The sequence below is a fragment of the Psammomys obesus genome, unplaced genomic scaffold, assembly GCF_907164565.1.
Source record: "Psammomys obesus unplaced genomic scaffold, mPsaObe1.curated_primary_1811, whole genome shotgun sequence".
Classification (NCBI taxonomy): Eukaryota; Metazoa; Chordata; class Mammalia; order Rodentia; family Muridae; genus Psammomys; species Psammomys obesus.
In genome coordinates this window covers 3919178-3943105 of record NW_026593286.1, presented here as the reverse complement: position 1 = coordinate 3943105, position 23928 = coordinate 3919178, and the positions used below count along the sequence as shown (strand labels likewise).

The 23928-nt window shown below is 46.0% G+C and overlaps 1 protein-coding gene across 6 annotated transcripts in view; it reads left to right on the top strand.

Moving 5' to 3' along the window:
* Agap1 (ArfGAP with GTPase domain, ankyrin repeat and PH domain 1) overlaps window positions 1-23928 on the top strand; it is a 431455-nt gene that overhangs the window by 262988 nt on the left and 144539 nt on the right. For all 6 annotated transcript variants that reach the window (XM_055616997.1, XM_055616996.1, XM_055616995.1 and 3 more), the window contains exon 11: window positions 14454-14622. In XM_055616997.1, the coding sequence (XP_055472972.1) occupies window positions 14454-14622 (169 nt within the window). The remainder of the gene's footprint in view (window positions 1-14453; window positions 14623-23928) is intronic.

The following is a 23928-nucleotide window of genomic DNA, read 5'->3' as shown; positions in this document are numbered from 1 at the left end:
TAGTCAGTTACGTTGGAAATTGTCATCAGAATGCAGATTTTAATAGCTCCAGATTTCACAGGCACACAGAAAGCTGCTTGACTGATACAACATTAGGAAGGGATCTGAGATGACTCCTAACCAGGTCTTATGAAAGACGTCTTTCCAGGGAAAGAGCCTGCCTTAGCAAGCAGCTGCTCCTACAGCGCCCCCTGCAGGCGGTGCACCCTGCCTATTTATCACAGGGAGACTAGAGGTTGGAGGAGGTGGGCTCTCTGATTGTCTCACCCTCCTGTATCCCACATCTGCCAGCATGGAACTTCTCCTTCCTGCAGTGGAAAGCATGCAGTTACACTCAAAGCCCTTGGATGGCTGTTTCAGCACCATGCAGAAACCAGAACAGCTCCCCTCTCAGTCAAAGGACCTTATTCCTGTTCCCACATGGAAAGCCATTTGACAGGAAATGTCTAGCCTTCCTGTGCCTTGGACATGAGCATAGTCGGTGAGTCATGTTGGTGGCATACTGCTTCCGTTGGTGTCACTTATCTTATGATTCTTTTCATCTTGCGTCTTCACGGCTTGAGCAGTGTGGCTCTGCACTGTCTGCCACCGCTCTGGCTGGTGTTCCACACAAGCATTGCCCATTGCCTGGGGCCTGCATTGCCGTGAGTGTGGCCACACTGGGTATCAAGGTTTTATGGCTTTGTAGGGTCCCTGGTCCAAGATGGCCTGGGTTCTAAACCTTACCGTGTGGCTCTTTGGCTACAATATGTGCACAGTGTGATCCACTGTGGAGTGGGGTGTGGAGAACACACTTAGTGGGGTGTGGAGAACACACACAGTGTCTCACCATCTGAAAATTCTACCGTACCAAGAGCCTACTCAGCTAGCTTCGGATGTTACAGTTTGATCTTCGGATGGAAGATCAAAGGTTGGGCTTGCACTGCCAACAATCAGTATTGTTCTGGTCTGAGACACCCGTTTTGGAACAGGAATGGGTTTCTAAATGCCAGACACAACTTAGACTTCTTTCGGGTTTCAGTGGGCAGCAGGAAGCAGAAAGAGCATGTGGCTTTGCTCGGTCTCAAGAGAGCGTCCGTGGGGTCAGGCTCGTGGAGGCCCACCTTTGGGTGTACAAAAGCCCGTGTTCTCACTGAAACACGTGCCATCCAGCGTCCTTGCAGAGGCCTGACTATGAGCCATGGTGGGTGTCCCATCAAGGCCCTTGACACATGAATGCTGTCACTGCAGGTGACATTTGGTGCTCTGCTGAGAGTCTCCTAAAAGCCATGTTGAAGATGTCGTCTCCAACCTTGGAACTCTACTGGGAAGAGGCGGAACCTCTAAGGGGTGAGGCCTAATTGAAAACAAACAAATAACCAAACAAACAGAAAACCTGGGTTATTGGGAGCAGGCCCTGGAAGGGACATCGGCCCTCAGCTCTGTATTCTCTCTTTGCTTCACAGTGCCATGCAATGACCATTCCCCCTGCCATGTTGGTCCCACCATGATGCATGGCCATGCCCTCAGGCCCAGATTACAATTGTGAGACAGACAGTCATCCTCTTTCTTATGTGAACATGTCAGCAGTCACTTGAAGGCCCCATTTCTGCCTAGTTTTCTCAGGGTAAAGCTTTGGTATGAATTGTCAGGAGCCGTCAGCTATCCAGAGAAGAGCGTCATTTCTGTGTTGGCTTTTTCTCTCTTTGGAATTCTCAGGATTTTTAAAAAACTTTTTTTTTTCTCCATGTAGTTTCTTCAGACGTTACAACAGCAGACAAGCTCTCTGCTGCCTTGAGGGTGGCATCCTGGGCGGGTGGAGTAGGTCAAGTGGTAGGTGGGTAGAGGGGGTTGGATAAATGGGAAAAGGGACAGGTACATGGGAAAGGAGATGATTTGGCAGATGGGTGGGTGGATAGACTGGCAACTGGCAGGTAGAGATGATCAGATGGTGGAGGGATGGGTGGCTGAGTGAGCAAGTGGTGTGGAGAAGGTGAGGCTGGATGGATGGATGGATGGATGGATGGATGGATGGATGGATGGATGGATGGGTGTATGGGCAGCGGGCACAGGATGCAGCCATGTGTTTGGCCTGCTCTGAAGTCTGCAGGACTAGAGTTCTTGAGGTCGTAGGAGAAGAGTCCACCCAGTGATGCTTTAACGCCACAGCCCTGTGCAGACTATTCTATGGGGGAATGATTGATGTAGAGGAGCTAGAAGGCACTTCTCTTTTTCTTTTCCTTTTCTTTTTAATTGTAGTAAGATACACACAACAAACATGCCGCCCTGGCCACTGTTAGGGCACCCAGGGGTGGAGGGCTTGGCTGATGTGTCCGAGTCTCAAGCTGGGCCCTAGTATTGGTCCCTAGTATCAACAAGAAGAGAAAAGGGATCTCAGCAGTGTTGAGGCTCTCGTGCCACCATTGTGCTACTCATCTCTAGAACTTTCTCTTCTTTCCAAACGAAAATTCAGTCTCTGTTGGACACTGCTTCCCAGTCCTCCTCTTAGATTCCTCTGTTTGCATCTCCATCCTCTGCTACCATCTCCAGGACCTCGTAGGCAGACTCATGCAGCCTCCTTGACACTCTCATAGCATGAGGTGCACTGCCTCTCCTTTTCAAGGCTGAGGGATGCATCGTGGTAGGGACAGAGCATATTGAGGTCCTGCATTCGGGCTCTGGGGAGCCTGACTGTTGCGTAAGTGCGGTGGAGGGAAGGTCCCGGAAGTGACTCCTTGGAGCTGGAGATCCTCAGCTTTAAAGCCTACCTGTGGGAGGCCTATAGAAATGGCTGTAGTGGAAGCCACCCAGCCTCCCAGAGCCCTGCCTGAGAGAAGCTCACATTCTCCAGACTCCCTCATGAGTGCAGTAAATCATGGAGGTTTGATAAGCCTATTGGCCATTCAGAATCTCCTCTCCAGCTCTTACAAGGTCATACGGTCTCCCACAGGACAGGGAGGCCTCCTACCTGTGCTCTGGGTGACCTGGTAAATGTTTTTTTTTTTTTTTTTTTCATTCTCCCATATTGCTTGTAAAAGCATTTAAGTTGCTGTGTCGCACTCACGGAATGACTTTGACAATGACTGCCCATGCTCTCAGGGCATCCCCAGCTTCGCACAGGAAACAGGGAGACCCAGGCTCCCTCACACACACAGAGTCTCTGTCAAAGCTTCCTTTTGACCAAAGAATGTATTTATTTTACGCTACTCCAGGTCGTGGGCAGCGTTTAAGATTTTAAAATAACAGTAAGGTTAAGGAGATGACTCAGCAGATAAAGTACTTTCTTTGCAGTGGAGGACCTGTGTTTGAATCCTGGGGACAGTAGCCCATATCTGTAAGCCACATCTGTAGCCCATATCTGTGATCCAGGGCTTCTTGCGTGAGATGGAAGCAGACACAGTAGGCTTTCCAAAGCACTTGAGCCACTGACCTGATGTAATGCCCTCAAGAACAAGAAGAAACTTTCTTCCTCAAGGGGGGTAGGTAAGCTATAGCCGAGGTTAACCTCCACACACATACCATGGCTTGTGTGAGCCCACAGTTATGAACACGGGCATACATCAGAGAAAGTAAATGCAAATGGCCAAAAGAGGAAGACCAGCCAGTCATGTGAAAACCAAACCACAGATGTCTGAGACCCCAGCTGAGCTAGTTCCTGAGACTGGAAACTGTCTTTTTGCTTGGTTTAGTAAAACGAAGAGGGTGTGTGTGTGAGAGAGAGAGAGAGAGAGTGTGTGTAAACACCGACTCCACTGTGTGGCTCATGGGTCTTCTAGAAGAGTCCAGGAGACACTGACTTATCAGTATCCCAAATGACAGTTCACATAGTGGTAGCCATCCTTTGTACCCAATTTGTATCATTTTTTTTTCCTGTGTTTTTTTTTTTTTTTTTTTTTTGGCCTTTTAGTGTTACAAATTGTGGCCAGAAATTCCCCAGAAAGGCAGATAAATCAAAACCCTATGTTTTCCTGTGGTGACAGTCACCACCGAGGTCTCAGTGGGAGAGGATGGCCGAGGGGGGTAGCAAATGTTCTCCGTCTTCTTCTGAGAAATTGAATTTCATTATTCTATTTTATAAATATTTTCTTCTATGGCTCATAACCTGATTGCCGGCTTATTGCTGGGGTATCACAGGGCAGGGCGGGGTGGCGCTGCCGAGGCCCCATCCCTCCTGCTCAGGTGTGCCCGTGGCCCCGAAAGGAAACCAATCAAGGTGCGATTTATGTTCATTAAGTGCTTGTCAAAACTGAAAAATTTTCTAATCAACAGCAATCTAGCTGCGGCCCCCTCGGTGGCTGGGAGGCCTGCCTCTGCGCCGGCTACTTGCCTGTTAACAACTCTAGGCTAAGAAACCGCTGATGATTACATTAGGCTAAGCTACGAAGTAAATGAACCATGTCTTATTTAGGTGCCACTAGCTTCAGAGCCTCCTGCCCCGCAGGGCACTTGATAGCGTTTTATGGCTTTAAAATTAGTGTAGCTCCCCGTTTGCTGCAGGGTGCAGCCTGTTATGCCTCTGAACTCAATAAGCAAAGGGAAGGGGCCTTTTGTTTTCCCCCTTAGTTTTGTGGGGGGTTTCTGCCCTTGCATTTTAGCAGGTTTTACTTTGCATCTTTTCCAGACAGCGTTCTGCAATAAAAATGTCTGACTGCCAGATACATGCCTCCCCCACCAAAGAGAGGAGGGAAGAGAAAAGTAGAAAATGTCAGCATTTTAAGGAATTCCCCCCCATACTGTAAAGTGAAAAATTGATTCACAGTCACCCCTAATGGCTTCTCGTGTCAGAGCCGCTATCTAAGGTTGGGAATAGCACCTTGAGCTCAAGAAATAGCTGTGTAAAGCGGAAGAGGCAGGATCGGTGGGCAAGTGTATTGAGGGCGTCCATTTATTAAGAGCTGCAGCGCTTATTTAAGCCTTGTTCGTGTCATTTCGGCTTAAACCTCACAGTGATCCCACAAGGCAGGAAAACTGGCCATAGAGACCAGCACGCTAAAGCAACCAGCCCTGCACCCAGAGCAAGTGAGGGGAAGTGTGCTGATCGCCGTCAGCCACTCAGGATATTTGGTGGAGACCTGGCCTCTAATGGGAGAAGCTGCATTGTCTTCTGGACATAGCTCAGTGTCAGATAGGGTCGAGGATAGTCCTGCCCATCCTGCAAGTTGGATCCAGAGAGGGTGCTGTAAAGTGCCTTGTGGGGCAGGAATGGAAGGGGGGCTTCTGAGAAACCGAGTCACAGAGAGTTGTGGAAACAGGAGATTTCTAAGCAGGCCTGCCTGTATGGATGCTTACAAATCAGAAGTCCTTAAAATGCATGGTGGACACGAGGTGCCTCCAGTGGGACCCTGGAGTGTCCCCTTAAGTCAAATAACGGGTAAGGCCTGGCCCCCTCCACCATAAGAGCCCGCTGTTCCTAAGTCAGTTCTTCCTTACGCTGTGCCTTTTCTAGAGAGCTTATCCAATACCAGTCTGAAGACTTAACGATGTCCAGGCTAGCCAAACACCACTGTGGTGAGCATTCCTGGAGGCCTCACAGGTGCCAAGCTTGACCCACTGCTCTGCCAGTATTTAAACACTGAAGTCCTCTGCTAGCAAAGGACACCAGCCTACCCTCGCAACTGCCTCAATGAAATGTGCCCTGCCCTCAGAGACGCCTGCAGTTCCTGCAGAGACACGTCTTCTCAAAAGCATTCCTCTAGCACAGGCTAACGTGGGTGATACTCACTTGAACCTTTCTTGCAGTGTGACACTCAGTAGAGTAAGTCGGTCAAGATGGATTCAGTCAAGGGGGCCAAAGGCATATTCATGATTCGCTGGGATTCTCTGCTGTTTTGATTTATATTACAATAACCTATCCCCCTGGGCTGATGTTGGACTTTTGCCCACCATGGTTGGATGCTGGTCACATTATCGGACAGAATGAAGAGCTTTACCCCGCCGAAGTGCAGGAACGAGCCTGCCATTGTACTGTTGTAGAGAAAATGTGCTGCCGCTGAATCCAGCCAGGTTCCACCAGCTACCAGGAGTGGCATAATTACCCAGACCCAATGAAGCATCCTTTGGGGCAAACAGTCTCCCAACTGGCACTGTGGCCTCAGTCACCATTAGATGCTTTTTGCTGGCCGCCTTCTTCCCTTGATGGCCCAGGGTCAGGAAGGAGCATGTACATGGACAAGTGTCCTTCGGGAAGGCTCTTGTGAGAGCAGCACTGGAATTCTGTCAGCTGTCTCGGGAAACAAAATTATTCCTCATAGAAATTTTGTGGCTTTGAAGCTGCCTCCTACCTTGCTATTGTGATGGGGTCCCTTTGGAGAGAAGGAGAAATTGTCGTCTTTGAGTTCCATGATCTGAAAGGATGTGGCCAGAAGATTCTTCATAGTCCTTGAGCATTTCCAAGGTATTTTTAGGTGTGCACCTCTCCCCTGCCCGTGACTATGCATGAGGCTATTGTTTATCATTCATGCGTGTGAGACTCTCCTATGTGCTTGATCTCTGTGAATGGCTAGTGCTAAATCTGTCTTTATGGATTAGTTTCCTTTGAAAAATACTAAGTGGAGTTTTGGAACAGGAGTGTGTCTTAACAATGGATTCTCTTACATACACTTTTTGTGGGTAATTTTTTTTTTTTTTTTCAAATGGAAGTTAGTGAACTAAGGCTTCCATTTTGAACTGGGACATTTTCAAAGTATAGTGAAAATAGGAAATGAGGCCCTGTTTTTCATATCAAGCATTCATACAAAATTTTTTATATGTTGGAAGTTCATTTAAAATAAGGACCCACATATGTGGTCCTGTGTTCAGGTAGATAATAGTTTTATGAAAATATATTATGGACCAGTGAGGTAGCTCAGTAAATGCCTGTTGCCAAGCCTGAGTCCCTGAGTTCAATCCCTGCAACCCACGTGGTGGAAGGTGAGAAGAGACTACAGAAGGTATCAACTGGCCACATGTGTGGCCCTCCCCCCATAGATAAAGAAGAGTAGTTTCTAAAAGAAAGCAGTGAAATAGCGGTGTTCTTTTCCATTTTTTCAAACCTCTTTAAGACCTAACAGTTCTTGTTTAAGTGTACGAAAAAAGTGTCCACTCACAGTGGTGTGGAAGAGGAAGAAGTGTGTTAAGTACTATTTCGGCTTGCCCTGAGTATTGCTCTTCGGCGATACACCACAACACTGTGCGCACCCTGGGGCCTCAAACCATGGCCTTCTCTCTGCATTAAAGCCCGTTGCACTGCACTGTAAATGACCCTTTTGTGCATTTTATCCAGAAAAGCCTGGCCACGTGCATCCATGCACACGGCATCATGCACAGTCACTTCACTGCAGCGATGCTTCTGAAACAGTGTGCAGGTTTCCAAACGGTGACACTTCCTCCAATCCATACTGTCCAGAGATTGCACTAACACCATCACCAACCTTTCCAGAAAATGCTAAGATCCGAAAGATGCCAAGCTCACTGTGAGAGAGAGATAAGGCTTTAAATTTTTAATTTTTTGCAAGGAAGCTCATATTTCATCATTAGTTGCTAATATGTGAGATGTTGTTCTTGAAGGATTTTTTTCCTTCAAGAAAATACCTGTAATTTCCCAAGAGATAGCTATAGCCTATGTGACAGACCTTTCATTTAAGTGAAAATATTGTTTCACAAAAAAAAAAAAAAAAAAAAAAAAAGAAAGAAAAAAAAAGTGGCTAGTTTAGCTGGCAATTCCAAAAGAGGCACCTGGTAACTGTCAGACCTGGAGCAATGCTTCATGGACCCTGCTTATGACAGCACTCAGAAAATGAACAAGGTGTATTCTCACTGGTTGAAATTCAGAAGGCAAAAGTAGCTTTTTGTTGTAGGTAAACTGCCCTGTCACTCTTGCAGCATCAGAACAAATTTCTGTACTATTAAAAAAGTGAATGACCTCCTAGGACATTTTGAATTGTTCATAGACTTCTGGAACCCCTGACATGCATTTGGGATGGGGGAGGGGTCACACTTTGAAGATTGCTAAGCCAAAGTATATAAAGAAGGGTGATTCAGTTAGATTGGGTGTGTCCAGAAGTAAAGTAAAGCTGGGAGATAGCTCTTCAGGTAGATGCTTCTGCTGCCATGTCAGCAGTCCTGAGTTTAGCCATTCTCTGACCTAAGCACACACAGAGATAATAAAGTACATAAAGATTATAAATATAATTTTAAAAGCAAGCAAATTCCAACATGTCTGTAAAAGTTACCTGACTCAGAGTATCATATATTGTAGTAAAGGATCGGCTTTATCAATACTTTGTATACTTAGAGGTCAGAGGATATTGAGAAATTCTAATTGCAACAAAGATTTTCTTTACTTTGTTTTGCCATTTGACTTTACGTATTGTAACTCTTTTTAAAATTTTTGCTTAAAAAATGGCATTCATTGATTCTCTTAACTGGACTCTGAGCAAGTAAAGCTCAGGCCTGTTCCTAGGCCTTGTGTTTATGTAGTTTAGGGGTGCAGACCAAGTTCATGCATTTCACTTCAGCTTCCAGTCATGCCAACTACTTTGGCTAACCCTGTGAGTGCATCAGCAAACCATCCTTCACAGGCAGCTGAAAGTAACCTCCAGACGCAAGGCAGCAAGAATCGATCTGCTAAGAATATTTTTAGGGACTATTGATGGATTGCTGTATTTTGTGCTTAACTCAAGTGCCAAATGCCCCAGAGGTGACGAAGATGAACTTCCCCTTTACTGAATACCATCTAGGCCATCACGCACACAGAGGGCTCGGGGATGGCTGGGATTGCTTTTGAGGTTCTTGAGGGGAAATTTCTTGACAGCCTTGTAACTGTCTGCTGATGGGGATGGTGCAGCTGCGTATGCAGCAGCCAAACGTTACCCAGCTGATCAGCTTCCAGTCCAGGGATGCCTAACTGTGAGGTGGGAGGCCAAACAGTGAATTCTCAATATCCGGAATGAGCTGGAGCACAGAGGCGCTCATCGCTCCTCATCTTTCTCCCAAGGCCACCCTGCAGACGGCGGGAGCTACGTTAAACTGTGCTGCTGTCAGCAAGCTGACGCTCTGGGTCTCTGACGTGGCTCTCAGTTGCGAGCAGGTCTCTCTCATTACACCTCATTTGCATCTGGGACATCAATTAGCATGTTTGTTGAGGCTAATTGAATGAAACTCAATCATAGCTCTTAATTGCTTGACTATGTGAAAAGAAATCACATTAATGCAGCTAATTAAGTGTAGGGTGAGAGATGCAACATAATTAGGAGTAAAATGTAAAAAACAGGGGAAGGCAAAGGTGCAGGCGCGGGTGCAGGGGGACGGCGAGGCATGGCTGCTGAGCGTTGGCGCATTCAGGAACAGGTCCCTTTGCTCTGGTGCCGGCTTGGAAAAAAGAATCGGCATGATAAGCGTGGACAAGTTGAGGAGAAAAATGCAAATAGATTTGCAATTACTACTTTTTCAAGCTGTTGAGGGGCGGGAGATGGCACCTCCGGGGGGCCTGGCTCTTGAGTGGGCCCCAGGGACTTGTTAAGTGCTGTTTAAAAGTACTTGGCTTTGAATTACCCTCATGCCTTGTTAAAGGTTTTTTTCCCTTCTTTTATCTTCGATCAGCATTTTCTGCAGCTAACATGGAGAAGGGTAGCTGGGTAGTATTTGCATATCAAAATAAGCTTACTGTCTTTATTTTACCCAGCAAGGTCCCTACCTCACACTCACCCATGATCTGTACTTGCCATCTGCTTCTGAAGACTCCACATTATTTAGTGGTGGCAGCTTTAATTCCTCAAGTACCAAGCCAGGGAGAGGTGAAAGGGCCATGTTCTTGTAGAGGCAGGATCAAGTTCAGGGCAGTTTTTCTCCTGGGAGAAGAAACCAGACTGAATGGAAATACAGGAGTTGCTGAGTGACTATTTCGGTTTCTGGTTGGTTGATTGGTGTGTGTGTGTGTGTGTGTGTGTGTGTGTGTGTGTGTACGTGTGTACGTGTGTACACAAACCTACAGAGGCTAAAGTCAGGTGTCTTCCTCATTTTTCCCCCATCTAGAACTCAAGTGTGGCTAGGCAGCTAACCCAAGGATCTTCCTGTTTCCACCTCCCCAACAGTGAGCTCATAGACAGCCTTGCCGGAAGTCAGACTCCCAGCAAGCACTTTACCAACTGAGCCATCTTTCCAGCCCTCTGCTGCTCAAGTTTCTTCCAGCCAGTTCTGAAGCTACAGTGTCTAACACAGCCAAGAAACCAGAGACCAGCTAGCCCATGCTGGGCTCAAGATAAATGTCTTTCCTTGGCGTGTTCAGATCCAGAAAACAAAGTCTACATTTCTACAATAATTTTAAATAAAATATCCTGGTTATTGTATGTTAAAACATGCCTATTAAAAGAGCCCACGCTGGGGCTTAGTCACTCTCTGATTAGCCTCATTTTAGAACTCATAAGCAATAAATGCTCAATTACACTCCTGTTATTGTATTTTAATTTGTTAAGAATTGGCATTAAAGAGAAAGTTACAGCAAGTTGATATTTTAAAGGAGTAACTGCAAGAAGGAATCTGTTGTTTGTGAGTACAACTCTGTTTGGAAACATGGGCTTGCATCTGGGTGGGTGTTAATGGCAGGCATTAGCAACAAGAAGAACAGCCTTTTTTTCCCCCTAATGACTTGCCCTGGCTGCAGCCGTTCCTTCCCTGATGAACTTGTGTTTCTTTTGCCGTCTTAAGTGCCAAGTTTCTCCCATCAGAGTCTTCACAATTCTCCAGTGTGACTTGATGATGGTAACTTTTTCTACATCTTTGATCCATGTCCTACCCCCACGTAGGGGGCTGGCCTGATGCTTGCAATGCTGATTACTGGGCCCCAAGATCCGGTTACTGCCTGGATGCACCTATTTGTGTTTGTGCAAACCTGCCTAAGACATTATACCCGATTGGTTAATTAAAGCCTAAACTTTGGACAGGGCAGAAAGGGGTAGGCGTGGCTAAGGTTCCCAGTCTTTGGGTTCAGGAGAATCATGGGAAAGAGACAGACAGACAGAAGGCAGGAGGGCTCCACAATGGGTTAGTGTGGAAGAAGGAACCATGTGGGCCAGGAGGAAGGACTCCAAGGGTAGCATGGATGGAGAAAACAACCCAGATGAAGAATACAAGCAAGTATTTATAAGATAATGGATGAAAGATAGCCCAGATAAGGATGGTTAAGGAGGATGGCATTGGGTGGGGCCTGGAGATAGATGTTGAGATTATTGAAATAGCATACATGGCATTATCTGCCCAGCCCAAGGTGTTTTAAGGCAGTTGTAAAATCCAGCAGGTGTCTGTGTTTTATTTGATTATGATATTGGGTTAAATAATACCTCTGTAATAATCCTAGGGCAAATAATAATAAATATTTAGCCAAGACCCATGTTGTATTGACAACATCCTACCATCATGGGCACAGGGCCTGGAAAATGTAGCTCACATCATGGTGGTGGCAAGCAGAAGGTAAATGCTGCAAAGGCTTTATCCCTTATCCATATGATGTGCCACTCGTTTTCACGGCAGGCCCTCCCGCTTCAGGTAAGCCTTCTGGAATTTCCTGACCGCATAGCTCGAGGGTCAGTTCATCCCTGTCCTACACGTTTCTCAGCATAACCAAAGTCACAGTCAAGGCTTACCATCATAGGCATCTTCCCAGGAATTGGTCCACTAGGCCATGGACATTCTTCTGCAATTACATTAGATGGCTTGCCTCATTCCCAGGAGTGATGGGACACTTCTCAGGACTTTCATTCCACTCACTGTGTCCACACAGCTCCATCAGTACAGTCTCCCAGCTGCTGTCCAGCAGCTGACCTTCCTGTTTCACCTGTGTGGGCTATCTGTCTGCGTCTATTAGCCACACATCCTGGAGCTCAGAACAGCTGGCTCACTTTTCCAACTTATGTAAGGTAGGTGGCCAGTTCTCCTAAAGTTAGCCCCATCCTGAATTTGATCACTTAGTACAAACCCAAATTTCTGGGTCTACCAAGAATCCCATTTCCCACTTTCTTCCTAGTCCTACTTCCTGTTTTCTGTTAAATGACTGAAACATTATTTATTTAAGAGTAATTTGGGATGTATCCTTTTCTAATATGTGATGGGATAATACACCCAGGGTATATGAAATGCCATGTCTGTAGACAAGAGGCCTCATTGAGACAACAGTAGTACATGAGAGAGTTGGCAGGACCATGCTCCCAGCATTCCCTGCTGCCTGGCTCGGTTTCGGTGTCACCTTTCGACTCCGGAGAAGACCAACTTTTATGGTAGAAAGTCTTTACTTTGGTTTGTAGTTTCAGAGACTTGAATCTGTTGCTTTGAGCCTATAGCAACACATGGTGGCAGGGGACATTCGCTCACCTCGAAGCAGCAGGAATCGGGGAGGGAAGCGTAGAGGGAAGGAGGGCAGACTGGCCTCCCAGTGTCCCTCTCAAGAGCACACCTCTAGTGACCTAACTCCCTCCACTAGATCCCATCTCTTAAGATCTCACCACCTTCCAAGAACACTGCAGGTTGACAGATAAGCTTTTGCCATACGGCCTTCTATTTTTTTTTTTTTTTTTAAAGATGTTCACCCAAACTCTTTGCCTGCCATCCCTGTTTGCTCCACTGTACAATGGTTGTTAAATGATTTAGCCCAGGCTATGCTCTGATAGTTGCTGGCAGCTGGCTTTTGACATGTAGGAGCTTTCTAGGCTTTTGTTTTCTTTGTGGACATGGGACCAGTTGCCTGGAAAGAAACATTTTAAGGAAGGGTGGGAATTTTACTTTAGCTGCTGGTCCTGTTACATCTGTACTCAGGAAACAGAGTGAACAGGAAGTGATCAGGTTCGTCAGCCTGAAAGCCTGTCCTTGGTAACTCATTTCCTCCAAGAAGCATTCACTTTCTAAAGGCCCCACAACCTTCCCAACAGCACCCCCAGCCAGAGAGCAAATGTTGAAATACAAGAGCTTATGGGGGAATTTCACATGGGGGGGAGTCACAGCATGCACATTCTGGTTGGTTTGTTCATTCTTGAGATTGTATTTTAATTACAACTTACTCCCTTCCATGTGCCCTTCCCTGCTGTCCTTCAAATCCTCTGTGTTCATCATTGTCACTGCATACATAATGTATTTATATATACATACATATCTCCAAATAAAACCTTTTTTCCCCCTTTTGGTTTTTCAAGACAAGGTTTCTCTGTAGCCTTGCCTGGACTTGCTTTAGACCAGGCTGGCCTCAAACTCACAGAGATCTGCCTGTTTCTGCCTCCCTGAGCCAAATAAAACCTGTTATGTCTCAGTCTGGACATATGGTTCAGTGGTCAAGAGCACTGTCTGCTTTTCCAGAGGCCCTGAGTTCAATTCCAGCAATCAGATGGTGGCTCATGACCATCTGTGATGGGATCTGATGCCCTCTGTCTGTGTAATGTCAGCTGTGTGTCTTTTCGGGGCTGACCGTTTGGCGCTGATCAGACAGTTGGTGTGCCCTACCCGGGAGAGGTCAGCTCTCCTGCTTTGCCTGCCTCGGTTGCCTGCAGTTCTTGGTACAGGGTCGAGGACGTGTGGCCCTTTTCTCCCATGCAGTCACGCGTGTTTGTTGGTGTCGTCCTTTCTCAACCCACAGTTAAGCCCTCATGTTGGTGAGAATTTGTGGGTGTTGCTTCTGATGTTAGTAGGGAAATATGCACATTCTTGTTAGTGTCCACTGCGGATGGGATGTTGATGTTGTTTTAGATACCTTGCTTCAGGTTCCTCAGTTCCTAGTCACCTCCAGTCCTTTTGTCCTTGTTAGGGTTTCTCTTGCTCTGACAAAAAGGCATGAGCAAAAGCAAGTTAGGGAGGAAAGAGTTTATTTGGCTTATACTTCCACATTGTGGTCCATCATTGAAGGAAGTCAGGACAGGAACCTGGAGGCAGGAACTGAAGCAGAGGAGTGCTGCTTACTGGCTTACTTGCTCTGACTTGCTCATCCTGCTTTCTTATGGAACCAAGGACCACCCGTCCAGGGGTTGCCCGACCCACAATGGACAGGGCCCTTCCACTTCCATCACTAATTAAGAAAATACCTTACAGCCAGGTCTTATGGAAGCATCTTCCCAATTGAAGTTTCTTCCTTTCAAATCAGTTTAGGTCATGTCAAATTGATAGGAAGCTAGTCAGCACAACTTAGAGTCACCCTTAAATTTTGGACACTGTTGTCATAATCTTCCGCTTACTTCCGTGGAATAATGCTCTGAACCCAGAGCACAAGCCCTGGCTCCTCGACATCCAGGAAGCAAGAGTTCAGAATCTGTGCTGATTGTTTCTCCTCCCCACTCCCAGCCCTAGGTTAGGTCAGGACATGGATACCTAGCCTGGGTTTCAATAAGAATTATGTCACCCACACCACAATGGCAAATGAAAAATGCCAGTCACAGGCTTACAGCTCTTATCAATAGGGGTCTTGGGTCCCACTGTAGCCCTCCTTCTCTCTAACCTCTCCTGGGTGTTTAACATTCACACAGGATTACATGCAGAATGTCCACGGCAAAGAGATAGACCTCCTGAGAACCACTGTGAAAGTGCCGGGGAAGAGGCCACCCCGAGCCACATCGGCCTGCGCGCCCATCTCCAGTCCCAAAACCAACGGCCTGGCCAAGGACATGAGCAGTTTACACATCTCACCAAATTCAGGTAAGCTCACAGCCTCCGACGCACCCGAGGAGCCAGGTACTGCTGCAGGTAGATGGTGTAACCTCGGGCAGGCCTGAAACCATGCTTCCTCCAGGCTTTTCTTCTGTGAGTGGCAGCAGGCAAGCCACAGCCATACAAACTTAAGGAGTCCTCAGGATGGTTGTTGAGAGCAATTTCGTACGTGGATCAGCCGAGGTCATTCAGAGATAGAGAAATCAGGTGTACAAGAAGAATGCCTGGGAGCTACGCATTTAAAACTGGAGGAATCTCTGAGCCAACATACACAGACCTGTATGTGGCGTTGTTTGTTTTCACCAAATCGTCTTTGTAGGTGTTTGTAGGAAGCCATTTTGGCTTCCGTGCGATTACTTCTAGAGAAGCCAGGTAAAGCACTGGAGTTCTCTTTCAGCATGTAGAGTCCCTAACAAAAAGCCCCTCCTCCACTTGGTCCAGTCTTTCGGGTTTACTCTGCTGGAGAGGCCAGCACGCATACTGGTTGCTTGGAACACTGTGCTTCTCACTTCTCAAACACTGGGTGCTTTTGAAGATGGCGTGGTCAATTACACAGAGGGATGAATGGCCCTGGCTGGTGAAAGCAGGGTGACACGAAGGAGTCCGAATGCAGGCTGCCCCACACAGTGCTTCTTGGTACCTTGTGGTGTTGGGCAAGTCAATACAACAGGTCTTGTCCAGGCTGCCAACCTGTGTTTACAAAAACAGGAGAGCCAGGAGAGGGGCAAAGAGGATACCATCTCAGGCAGTTAGTAATCAAACTGAAAATTGGCTTTTCCTAAGGGAGGGACCAGCTCCTTTCAGAAAGGTGAAGTTGTTGCTCTGCAGCCCTCCCCGACCTATTCCCCTCACTCCCAAAACGACAGTGAGGTTTCCATCAGGTGGGAAGGGAGGAAAATGATGCTCCAGGAAGAAGAAAAACTGTAGAATAACAGAAAATTAGCCTCCATGTGTTGTTACGTAACACCTCCCTTTGATTTAGTCATGCATTTATCAGTGGCTAATTTTGTTTCAAAAATTAGGCACACTGTGGCCTTGGAGCCTCTGGCCTCCAGAATGCCTGTACATAGCAGTCACCTGGCAGCTAACTCATCACGCTACATCCATCCGCTACACATTCATGGCTGCGAGCATTTGCCGATATCCCTTTTTAACAAACCTTTATGTCGAAGTTTCCTGAAAAGATTCAGAACGCCTGTTAGATAAATTTCAAGGTACTGCAATACTTTGAAAGTTATTTTTAAACTGACAAAAGTAATGGGTATTTGTCCCTTGTGATTAGCACTCTGTATGCATTAGGTGGCTGACGGACATCACTTGCTAATTTTGTGGTGTTCTCCATGCTCCTGAACCCAGAGACACAGACTATAAAGCCAAGCACCTAACCGCACTCTTAATTTTCTGGTTGGGGACAAGACAGGAAGTCCAGGGCAGCAGCTGTGGAGGGGCTGGGATTGCTGAGACAGAAAGGAGGGCAGGACTTAAGGCTCAGCTAAGAGGGACAGGAACCTGCTGGAAACGTGCATAAGGAAAGAGTAATGGTGAGTTCAAGAAACAGTGCATAAAATTAAGATTTTTTTGGACCTTTGTCTTAAGACTTGATTCTTGGGTGTTGTATGACGCTAGTCCCAAATACCACAAAATGTTTCTCTCCAAGTGGGAAACAAAATAAAAAATGTATAAATGACCATACACTGGATCTCTCCAAGGCTTGCTCTCTAAGGACGGGAGCTATGTGTTGTCACTGGTTTCATTCACAGGAAAAGCCTTGCTATTGGGCAGATTGAGGGCCAGAGACAAGAGTAAGACCTGTCTGCATGGTCACGTCCCTCCACTCTATGTCAAGGGGTCTTTCTAGTCCTCCACTCTAATCTGCAAGGCCACCTGGTTGATTTTCTTTGCTCTGGAGATGTCAGCTTGGACAGGGAACTAGTGGTGTGACATTAGTCACGGTGCCTCAGGGTCTCAGTCATACTTGGGCAACAGGGCTTCCTCAGTAGCCATACGGATGATGTCACTTTTTTTCTAGTAAGAGTGAGTTGGTGAGACCTCAGACCACACTCCCAGGTATTTGCCAATCTAGTCCCTAGGTCATCAGGCTGGCCGATGGGTCCAGTTCTGGAAGAGACCGATGCTTCACCACAGAGTTGTGACACTTTTCATTCCAAGTTGATGTCTTACACCTGGACATTAATCTAAAATGACACATGGCTCTTTTGCTTAAGGAATCAGCACGTTTGCTGGGTTTAAGCTCAGACTCTAAATTATACTCTAGAAGGTGAGTTCCCTGTGTTTGAAATTGTTATTCATAAAACACTCTAATGTGAGGAATGGTACCATGAAAAGTGTACTTGTTGTGATGGACTTCGAGCTAATAATAGTTATTTGCCAAATAATTAAACATGATACTTGGAGGACACCCTTGACTTCTACTGTGTGAGTGTTTTGAGAGTCTGGGGTAGGGTAGGTGGGGGTGTTTGCTCCCCTTGGTGATTCCTTTGTTACTTGGTTTTCCTCCTCTGACGAAACTGTTGTGAGGCTGACCTGGGTGAGCACATAATAAGCACATAAGACTCACCTCTGGCAGCCATGAGTGGTGTGGCTCAGCTGTCAGCTTCTTGGTGTGTATCTCCAAAATAACCTCTAAAAGTATTTTCTGTAAAGTACCCACCTGGCACTTTTATTTTCAGAATCACAGGATGAAAACACCCCATGCTGCGTCTCTTCCATCAGCTGGGAATCCAAGTGCCTCATGGGTTGGTTACCCATCGATAGCTCCTGTGGTTACTTTATGTGTCTCATATGCATGCATTTTAATAGTTTCTTTTTCTCATTGATATGGGAAAGCTCTTTGTTTATTGAGGATATTGGTATTTTATAATATGTATAAATTTTTAAATTTATATACTTTTTATGGTCTTCTTTACACATACTTTTTTCTTTTCTGGGTGTTCAAATTGTGACTCAAGCATCTGTGGTTTCTACGTTAAGCTGTTCAAAGATCCTTTGCTAGTCTAGATCCTGTTCACAGCTGATAAAAATGTATTTCCAAGTTTTATTATTGTTTTATTAAATCCTCCCTATAAAAAGTATTATTAACTAATAATTCACATATGACTTGTTTGGATCCATTATGTGATAGGAAATATAAGCAAATTGTCTGTTCACACAGCCACCTGGCCTTTCTGTTGAATGATCTTTGTTAATTCTGCGTCTCCTCTGTGTACGACTAAGTCAGGATGAAATGCACTTTCCAGGTGTTCTGATCCGCCTCATCCGCTGTTCTCTGTGGGATGTCTTATGCTGCAGTTCTGCCACCTGTGTCCTGCCCGGACTTGGTTCCGTGTGGCAGTGTGACGCCTCAGCACCCGGCCTTTACCTCCAGTTCTCCCAAGCTGTTATTCCTGACCCTCAGAGTGTTTGAAAAAAACAAACATAATAATCCCGTTTTGGGTGGCATTTATTTATTCATTCATTTTGGGATTTACGAGACAGGGTCTCGGTACATAGCTGAGCATGAGCTTGAACTGCTGATCCTCCTGTCTCTGCCTCTCAGGTGCTGGGATTATAGGCCTGTGTCACCACCACACCTAGTCTGTGCAGTGGTGATGGATGTAGAACCCAGGGCTTCGTGTGTGCTAGGCAGACAGGCATTGTCCCACTGAGCTGTGTTGCTTTAAGTGTAGGGGGCGGAGGTGTGGGGCAAGTTACTCTTTTCTGATTTCTTCAGGTGCATTTTATACCCTCAGGACATTGAGTGGTTTTCTTCATTCAGATCCTAGAGGGTTTGTTAATCCATTGCATCTTCAAAATCTTCAGTTCACTGTGCTGATCTTTCTTCAGGGAATTCTCCTACGTGATCTCAGTAGTTCCACAGAAGAAAGCCCCTAGTTTTTATTTTTCGTTTTCAGCCAAGTAATCAAAGTCGTGTTAGTTGAATCAGCTACAGGGTACGTCTCATGACTCCGAGAATGCATCCCTGGTTCCCTGCTTCAGTGCCTAACTCTATTCTGAGCCGTCCGTGTCTCCTGTGCAGTCTGTGAGTCACATACATTGTTTCCTCCTGTATGTTTGGCCCTCACGGGTTGATTGGTCTGTTATATGCCTGGCCTTGATCATTGCTCTGAAGACAGGGTGAGAGAGCCGCTCAGGGCTCTCCCTCTAGGAGCCCACCACGTTAGAGAGCTCAGAGAGTCCGGAGATAAGCACAGTGCTATCATTGTAACTATCAGTCCATTCTGAGGGGGACATCTGCTGCTGGCAGGGTCATAACCAGTTTTGGTGCTGTTGTTCACTTGATTGGTGTTTTTTGACACAATGTCTCTCTGTTTGATCCTGGCTGTTTTTTGTTTTGATTTTTGGTTTTGTTTGCCTGGTTTGGTTTTTCCAGACAGGGCTTCTCTGTGTAGCCTTGGCTGTCCTGGACTTGCTTTGTAGATCAGGCTGGCCTCAAACTCATAGAGATCCACCTGCTTCTGCCTCCACAAGTGCTGGGATTACTGGCATGCGCCACCACACCTGGCCAGGGGTGTTTACATATTTGGGACATCGGTGTATTATATTTCTCAGATATATGACTAATTTATTGTTTACTTTTATATACTTTATAACTTTGTTTCCATTTAGACATTTTTCTTTTTCCTTTTGAAATGGAAATGTTGATTATGTGTGTATCACATGTTGAAATGCTTAATGTCTGCTTTTGCCAAGGCCTTGGGAAAAGGGGAAAAGCATTGTCATGGTGGCTGCCTACCTCATGCACCTTCTGTTCCTCATGCTGTTTGTTTTCCTCTCATTTCTCGTATACTTCCGGGGTTGTAGCTCAGCTGGTAGCATGCCTGTCTAATGCCCAGTGCCCAGAGTTGGATCCACAACACCACATAAGCAGGATGTCGCGGCACATACATACAACCCAGGACGTGAGAGGTGGAGGCAGGAAAGTCAGAAGTTCTAGGCCACCCTTGACTACACTGTAACCTTGAGGACAGGCTGGAATACAAGAAACCTCATCTCAACTAAGCAAATAATTAGGGCTGGTGTGATAGCCCAGCAGGTTAAGACACTCGCCACCATGCCTGGTGACCTGAGTACAAAGGATGGAAAGAGAGAACCAACTCCCACAGGTTGTCCTCTGACCTCCACATGCAATAAATGAGTGTAAAAAAAAGTTTTTAAAAATCATCACCTGGAAACAAGCATGAGTAAAGACAATTTTGGTAAAGATACTATAGAAGAAAATCTCTGCCATTGATCAGGGCCATCTGAGAGTCAAATACTGAGTTGGATGGAAGTGAAAACTTTGCAAACACACACACACACACACACACACACACACACACACACACACACAAAACCTAAAAGATGCTGAGTTAGGAAAGCAGTCCTGAGCGGTTATAGACATGTAAGAGCAGTCCAGAATCAGAATGCTGCAGGATGGACACTGTGAGAGCTCTCAGAACAAATCATCCTGACCTCTAGAAGCCTATTCTAAGCTTCATTTTTGCTGGCCAATAAGAACAGAAATAAAGTCGGGTGTGGTGGCACACGCCTGTAATTCCAACACTTGTGGAGGAATAGGCAGGCAGATCTCTGTGAGTTTGAGGCCAACCTACAAATCAAATTCCAAGGCACCCAGGGCTACACAGAGAAACCCTGTCTGGAAAAAAACAAAAGAAAACAAAACAAGAAAACAACAAAAAAGAACAGAAATAATAATTTTTTAAAAAGACATTGGTTGGCTACATATGGAGATATAGAATATTTCTGCCTGAATAGGTTTTTGAAAAAAAACAATTAGTTAAGGATCTACTTCAACAAAAATAAATAAATGATAAAATGGGAAGCATCCAGAAAAAAAAAAAAATATTTTCAGATCTGGCTGAAATCCCTTCCGTGGCACATCTCTCCTTCCTGAGATGGCTCCCTTCAGGATGCGCAGTTGAAGCTTCAGTTCTCTTCCTCTACCAGGGAGCTTGTAGGAGTGTCCCTGAGTTGCCATGGAAACGGGGAATTTACCAGAAGTTGCATTTTAAGAGTCTCCCTGACTTTAATTTCTAAAATCTTTCCAAAGAAAGAGTTGTAATATCCTTGCATATTTTAATGAGTTTTAGCCGGCCTGGTTTTGCACATCTAGGTACATGTGACAAAACTGTGATCAGCCTTGGGGCTATTTGATGCTTCCTTAGAAAGTAGAAAAGCTTATGGCCGAGAGTAGCCACTCTGAAATCAGAAATATAAAACTGAACCCCAGCCCAGGCCTTTGTGGGTGGGTGTGTCTCTGCACCTCAGCTTTCCTGACTGTAGCCTCTGTGCTCTTGACCTCCGGGACCTCCAGAGTCCTGTCTTTGGTTCTTAGTTTGGGTGGGGGAGGGGCGGCCAATATTTCTGAGTTGGCCTTACAAATGCCTGGTAGCGGACAGATGGCATCTCTGACTGCTCCGCACCAACACCTCACTGACGGAGCAGTGCTAGGTGGCCCGGAACGTGTTCTTTGGCACTTTTATGATCTCCATGGAGGCCTCTCCCTTGTTCTCTGCCCTGTCATCAATTTGTCCATGACTTCTGGCTGCGACATCTTTGTTCTGGGACCACAGCTGTCCCCATAGCCATATGTCTTTGTTGGGTGTCTGCAATTATGGTCTTTTTTTTTTCTTCACCCTACCCAGGTTGGCACCTCGACCCCTCTAAGAGGAGCCCTTACTCCTTTTCCTCCGCCTCCCCTACTTGAGGTCTCCAGCAGTTGGAGGCAGGCCAGCCTGCAGGAGGGCTGAGCTGATGCTCCGAGTACAGTTGGGGGAGGGCAGGCGGAGAATGTGTTTTGAGTATTGAACTGCCGTTGACATCTACAGTCTCAACCATGCTGTTTTCTCCACACTTCAGCAATCAGGACATCCAGCAAACCCATAAAAAACCAAACTAATAGCATGAATATTCAGTGACCTAGAATACTAATTATTGTCATGAATATTAATGGGATTGGACTTGCTCTCTCCTCTTTCTCTCCTGTCCTCTTCCTCCCTCGCTCCCTCTCTCTTTTTTTCCACTTAGCCGGCTCTAAGGATGGGTCATAATGAGAGCATTTAAGAGGGAGCGCTCTCCGCCGTGACAGGGACCGGGGCAATAAGGAGAGCTTGATTAACGCGCGCACTTGGGGGAGACATGAGAGGCTTCACGTGGGCCTGTTCGGGGGAGGCAGTGAGGCACCGGCGGCTCTGTTGCTGCTCCCGGAGATTAATGAGGCCTAAGAGTGCATTAGGAACAGTGACAAAGGTTTGATCTAATGGGCTCAGTCATTTTTCCTTTGAGTGACAGACGCACAGAAGTAATTGGCTGTGCAGAATGGCAGCTCATTGGCGGTACTTAAGGATACATTATCCCCGTTGTGTGGCCCGCAGAGGCTGTTTATCAAAACTGCTCACACTGCAGACGGAATCGCTAAGCTGCTGTTACAGTGGTAATAGCTATTAAAGAAAAAAAATAATAACACAGCGTCCAAATGAGATCCGTTGTTGTGTCAGAGAGACAAAGTTTTTCTTTGTTTAGTTTCAAATGGTCTAGAAAACATTTTAATAACTCCAGCGTATGGGTGGGCAGCGAGGGTCCACGGCCCCCTGCTTGTTTGTAGAATGGCGGCGCCATGACGAGGTCCTCAAGCTCGGCCTCTCCTGGCCCTCATTGCTCACCCAGAATTTCCCATGCTTTGGACTTTGGATACAACACTCCACCCTCTGATACAGAAATGGGCACTTCTGCTAAACACCCTTTAGGAAAATGGAAGAGCAGTTGTCACCCAAAGCTATTGGTTGAGAACTACTTTCCTTAAAAAAAAAAAAAAATTACTAGTTATGATACTTGCTTCTGCAAACCAGATCTATTAGAGAACGCTGTGGTGGTTATTTACTAATTAATTTTTGGCAAGAATAATTTGTTTGGTGAGGGTTCTCAGACTGAGGTTTCCAGGTCTTACTGAAATCTGAAATCGGGAGGCAGAGCCTTGAGCTTCAGGCAGATTGGTGCTTGCATTGTCGGAGGCATCAGCGCATCCTTTGGAACAGAGGCCATTGCTTCTTTTCGTCCTTCAGTTGTCGTCTTCCAGTTGTTTTGTTGTTGTTTTTTTTTTTGTTTTTTTTTTTTTTTTTTTTTTTTTTTTTTTTTTTTTTTTTTTTTTTTGGTTTTCTGAGTGATATGCGCTGTTGTAGACTACTGGAGGTGCAATTCAAAAGGAAATAAGAATATGCTTTCAATTTAGGGAGGCCTTTTCCGGAAACTTGAACTGTCAGTAAAGTGTTATTTTGTGAATGTTCTGACAAAGTGACCCAGTTCTATGGGATTTCCACGCGGGGTGTGCAAGGGATGCTGTGACCCTAAACTACTTGTTTCTCTGATGACCTGGGAGCCTGCAAACAAATGAAAGTGGTCCTGGAAAGTTTTAATCTGAAAAGTGTGGGTTCAGTGAGAAGAGCCTGGGGCAGGCAGGAGCCGTGCTCCCGGTTGCTGACCCAGCAGCCTTCTAGAAAAAACAGCAGTTAGCAGACCTCAGAACTGGCTAGAGAGAAGCTCAGCAGGAGTTGATATTCAGTCTTCCCACCTTGCCACACTGGCGCAGGACTGTCAGGCAAAGTCATCCTCACATTTCACCATCTCCCAACCTCCTGGCTGATTGCTTTCTATTACCCATCATACAGACAGTTTTATCTTTCTGAAATACATATAGAGCATAGGGGGAAAAACACAGATGTTGTAATTCCTGTGCTAACATGAACCTCAAGTATTTCTTACTGCTGCGTGACATTTGTGTTGTCTTTACGTGTGAGATGTGCTTTATAAGAAATGGGGGAGGGGCAGGTGGAGGGACAGTGGTAATGGTAGGCACCTCTGAAGGTAAAGCAACTTGAACCGTCAGTAAAGTGCTATTTTGTATAACCGTGGCCTCTTCCCTCAGAGGGACAATAGCCAACTCTCATCAAATCGGGACTGTGAAATCAAAGTATATGTTGTGCAGAAAAACACCTGTTGCACTGATCACATGAAATAAAAAGAATACTGTAAAGGGCACTGGAGAGATGGCTCAGGGCTTAAGAAGAGGACCCAGATTTTGGTTCCCAGCATTCATACATGGCCGCTCACAAGTTCCAGGGGTTCTTACGCCCTCTTCTGGCTGCTGCAGGCACTACATGCCTGGTGCACAAACGTGAGCAAACGTTTTTAAAGAGCACCTTTTTTTGGCGGAGGGGACAAATTAGACTGAACATTTGGTTCTTTGGAAGGATCAGGTATGAATACTATGGAAAATTT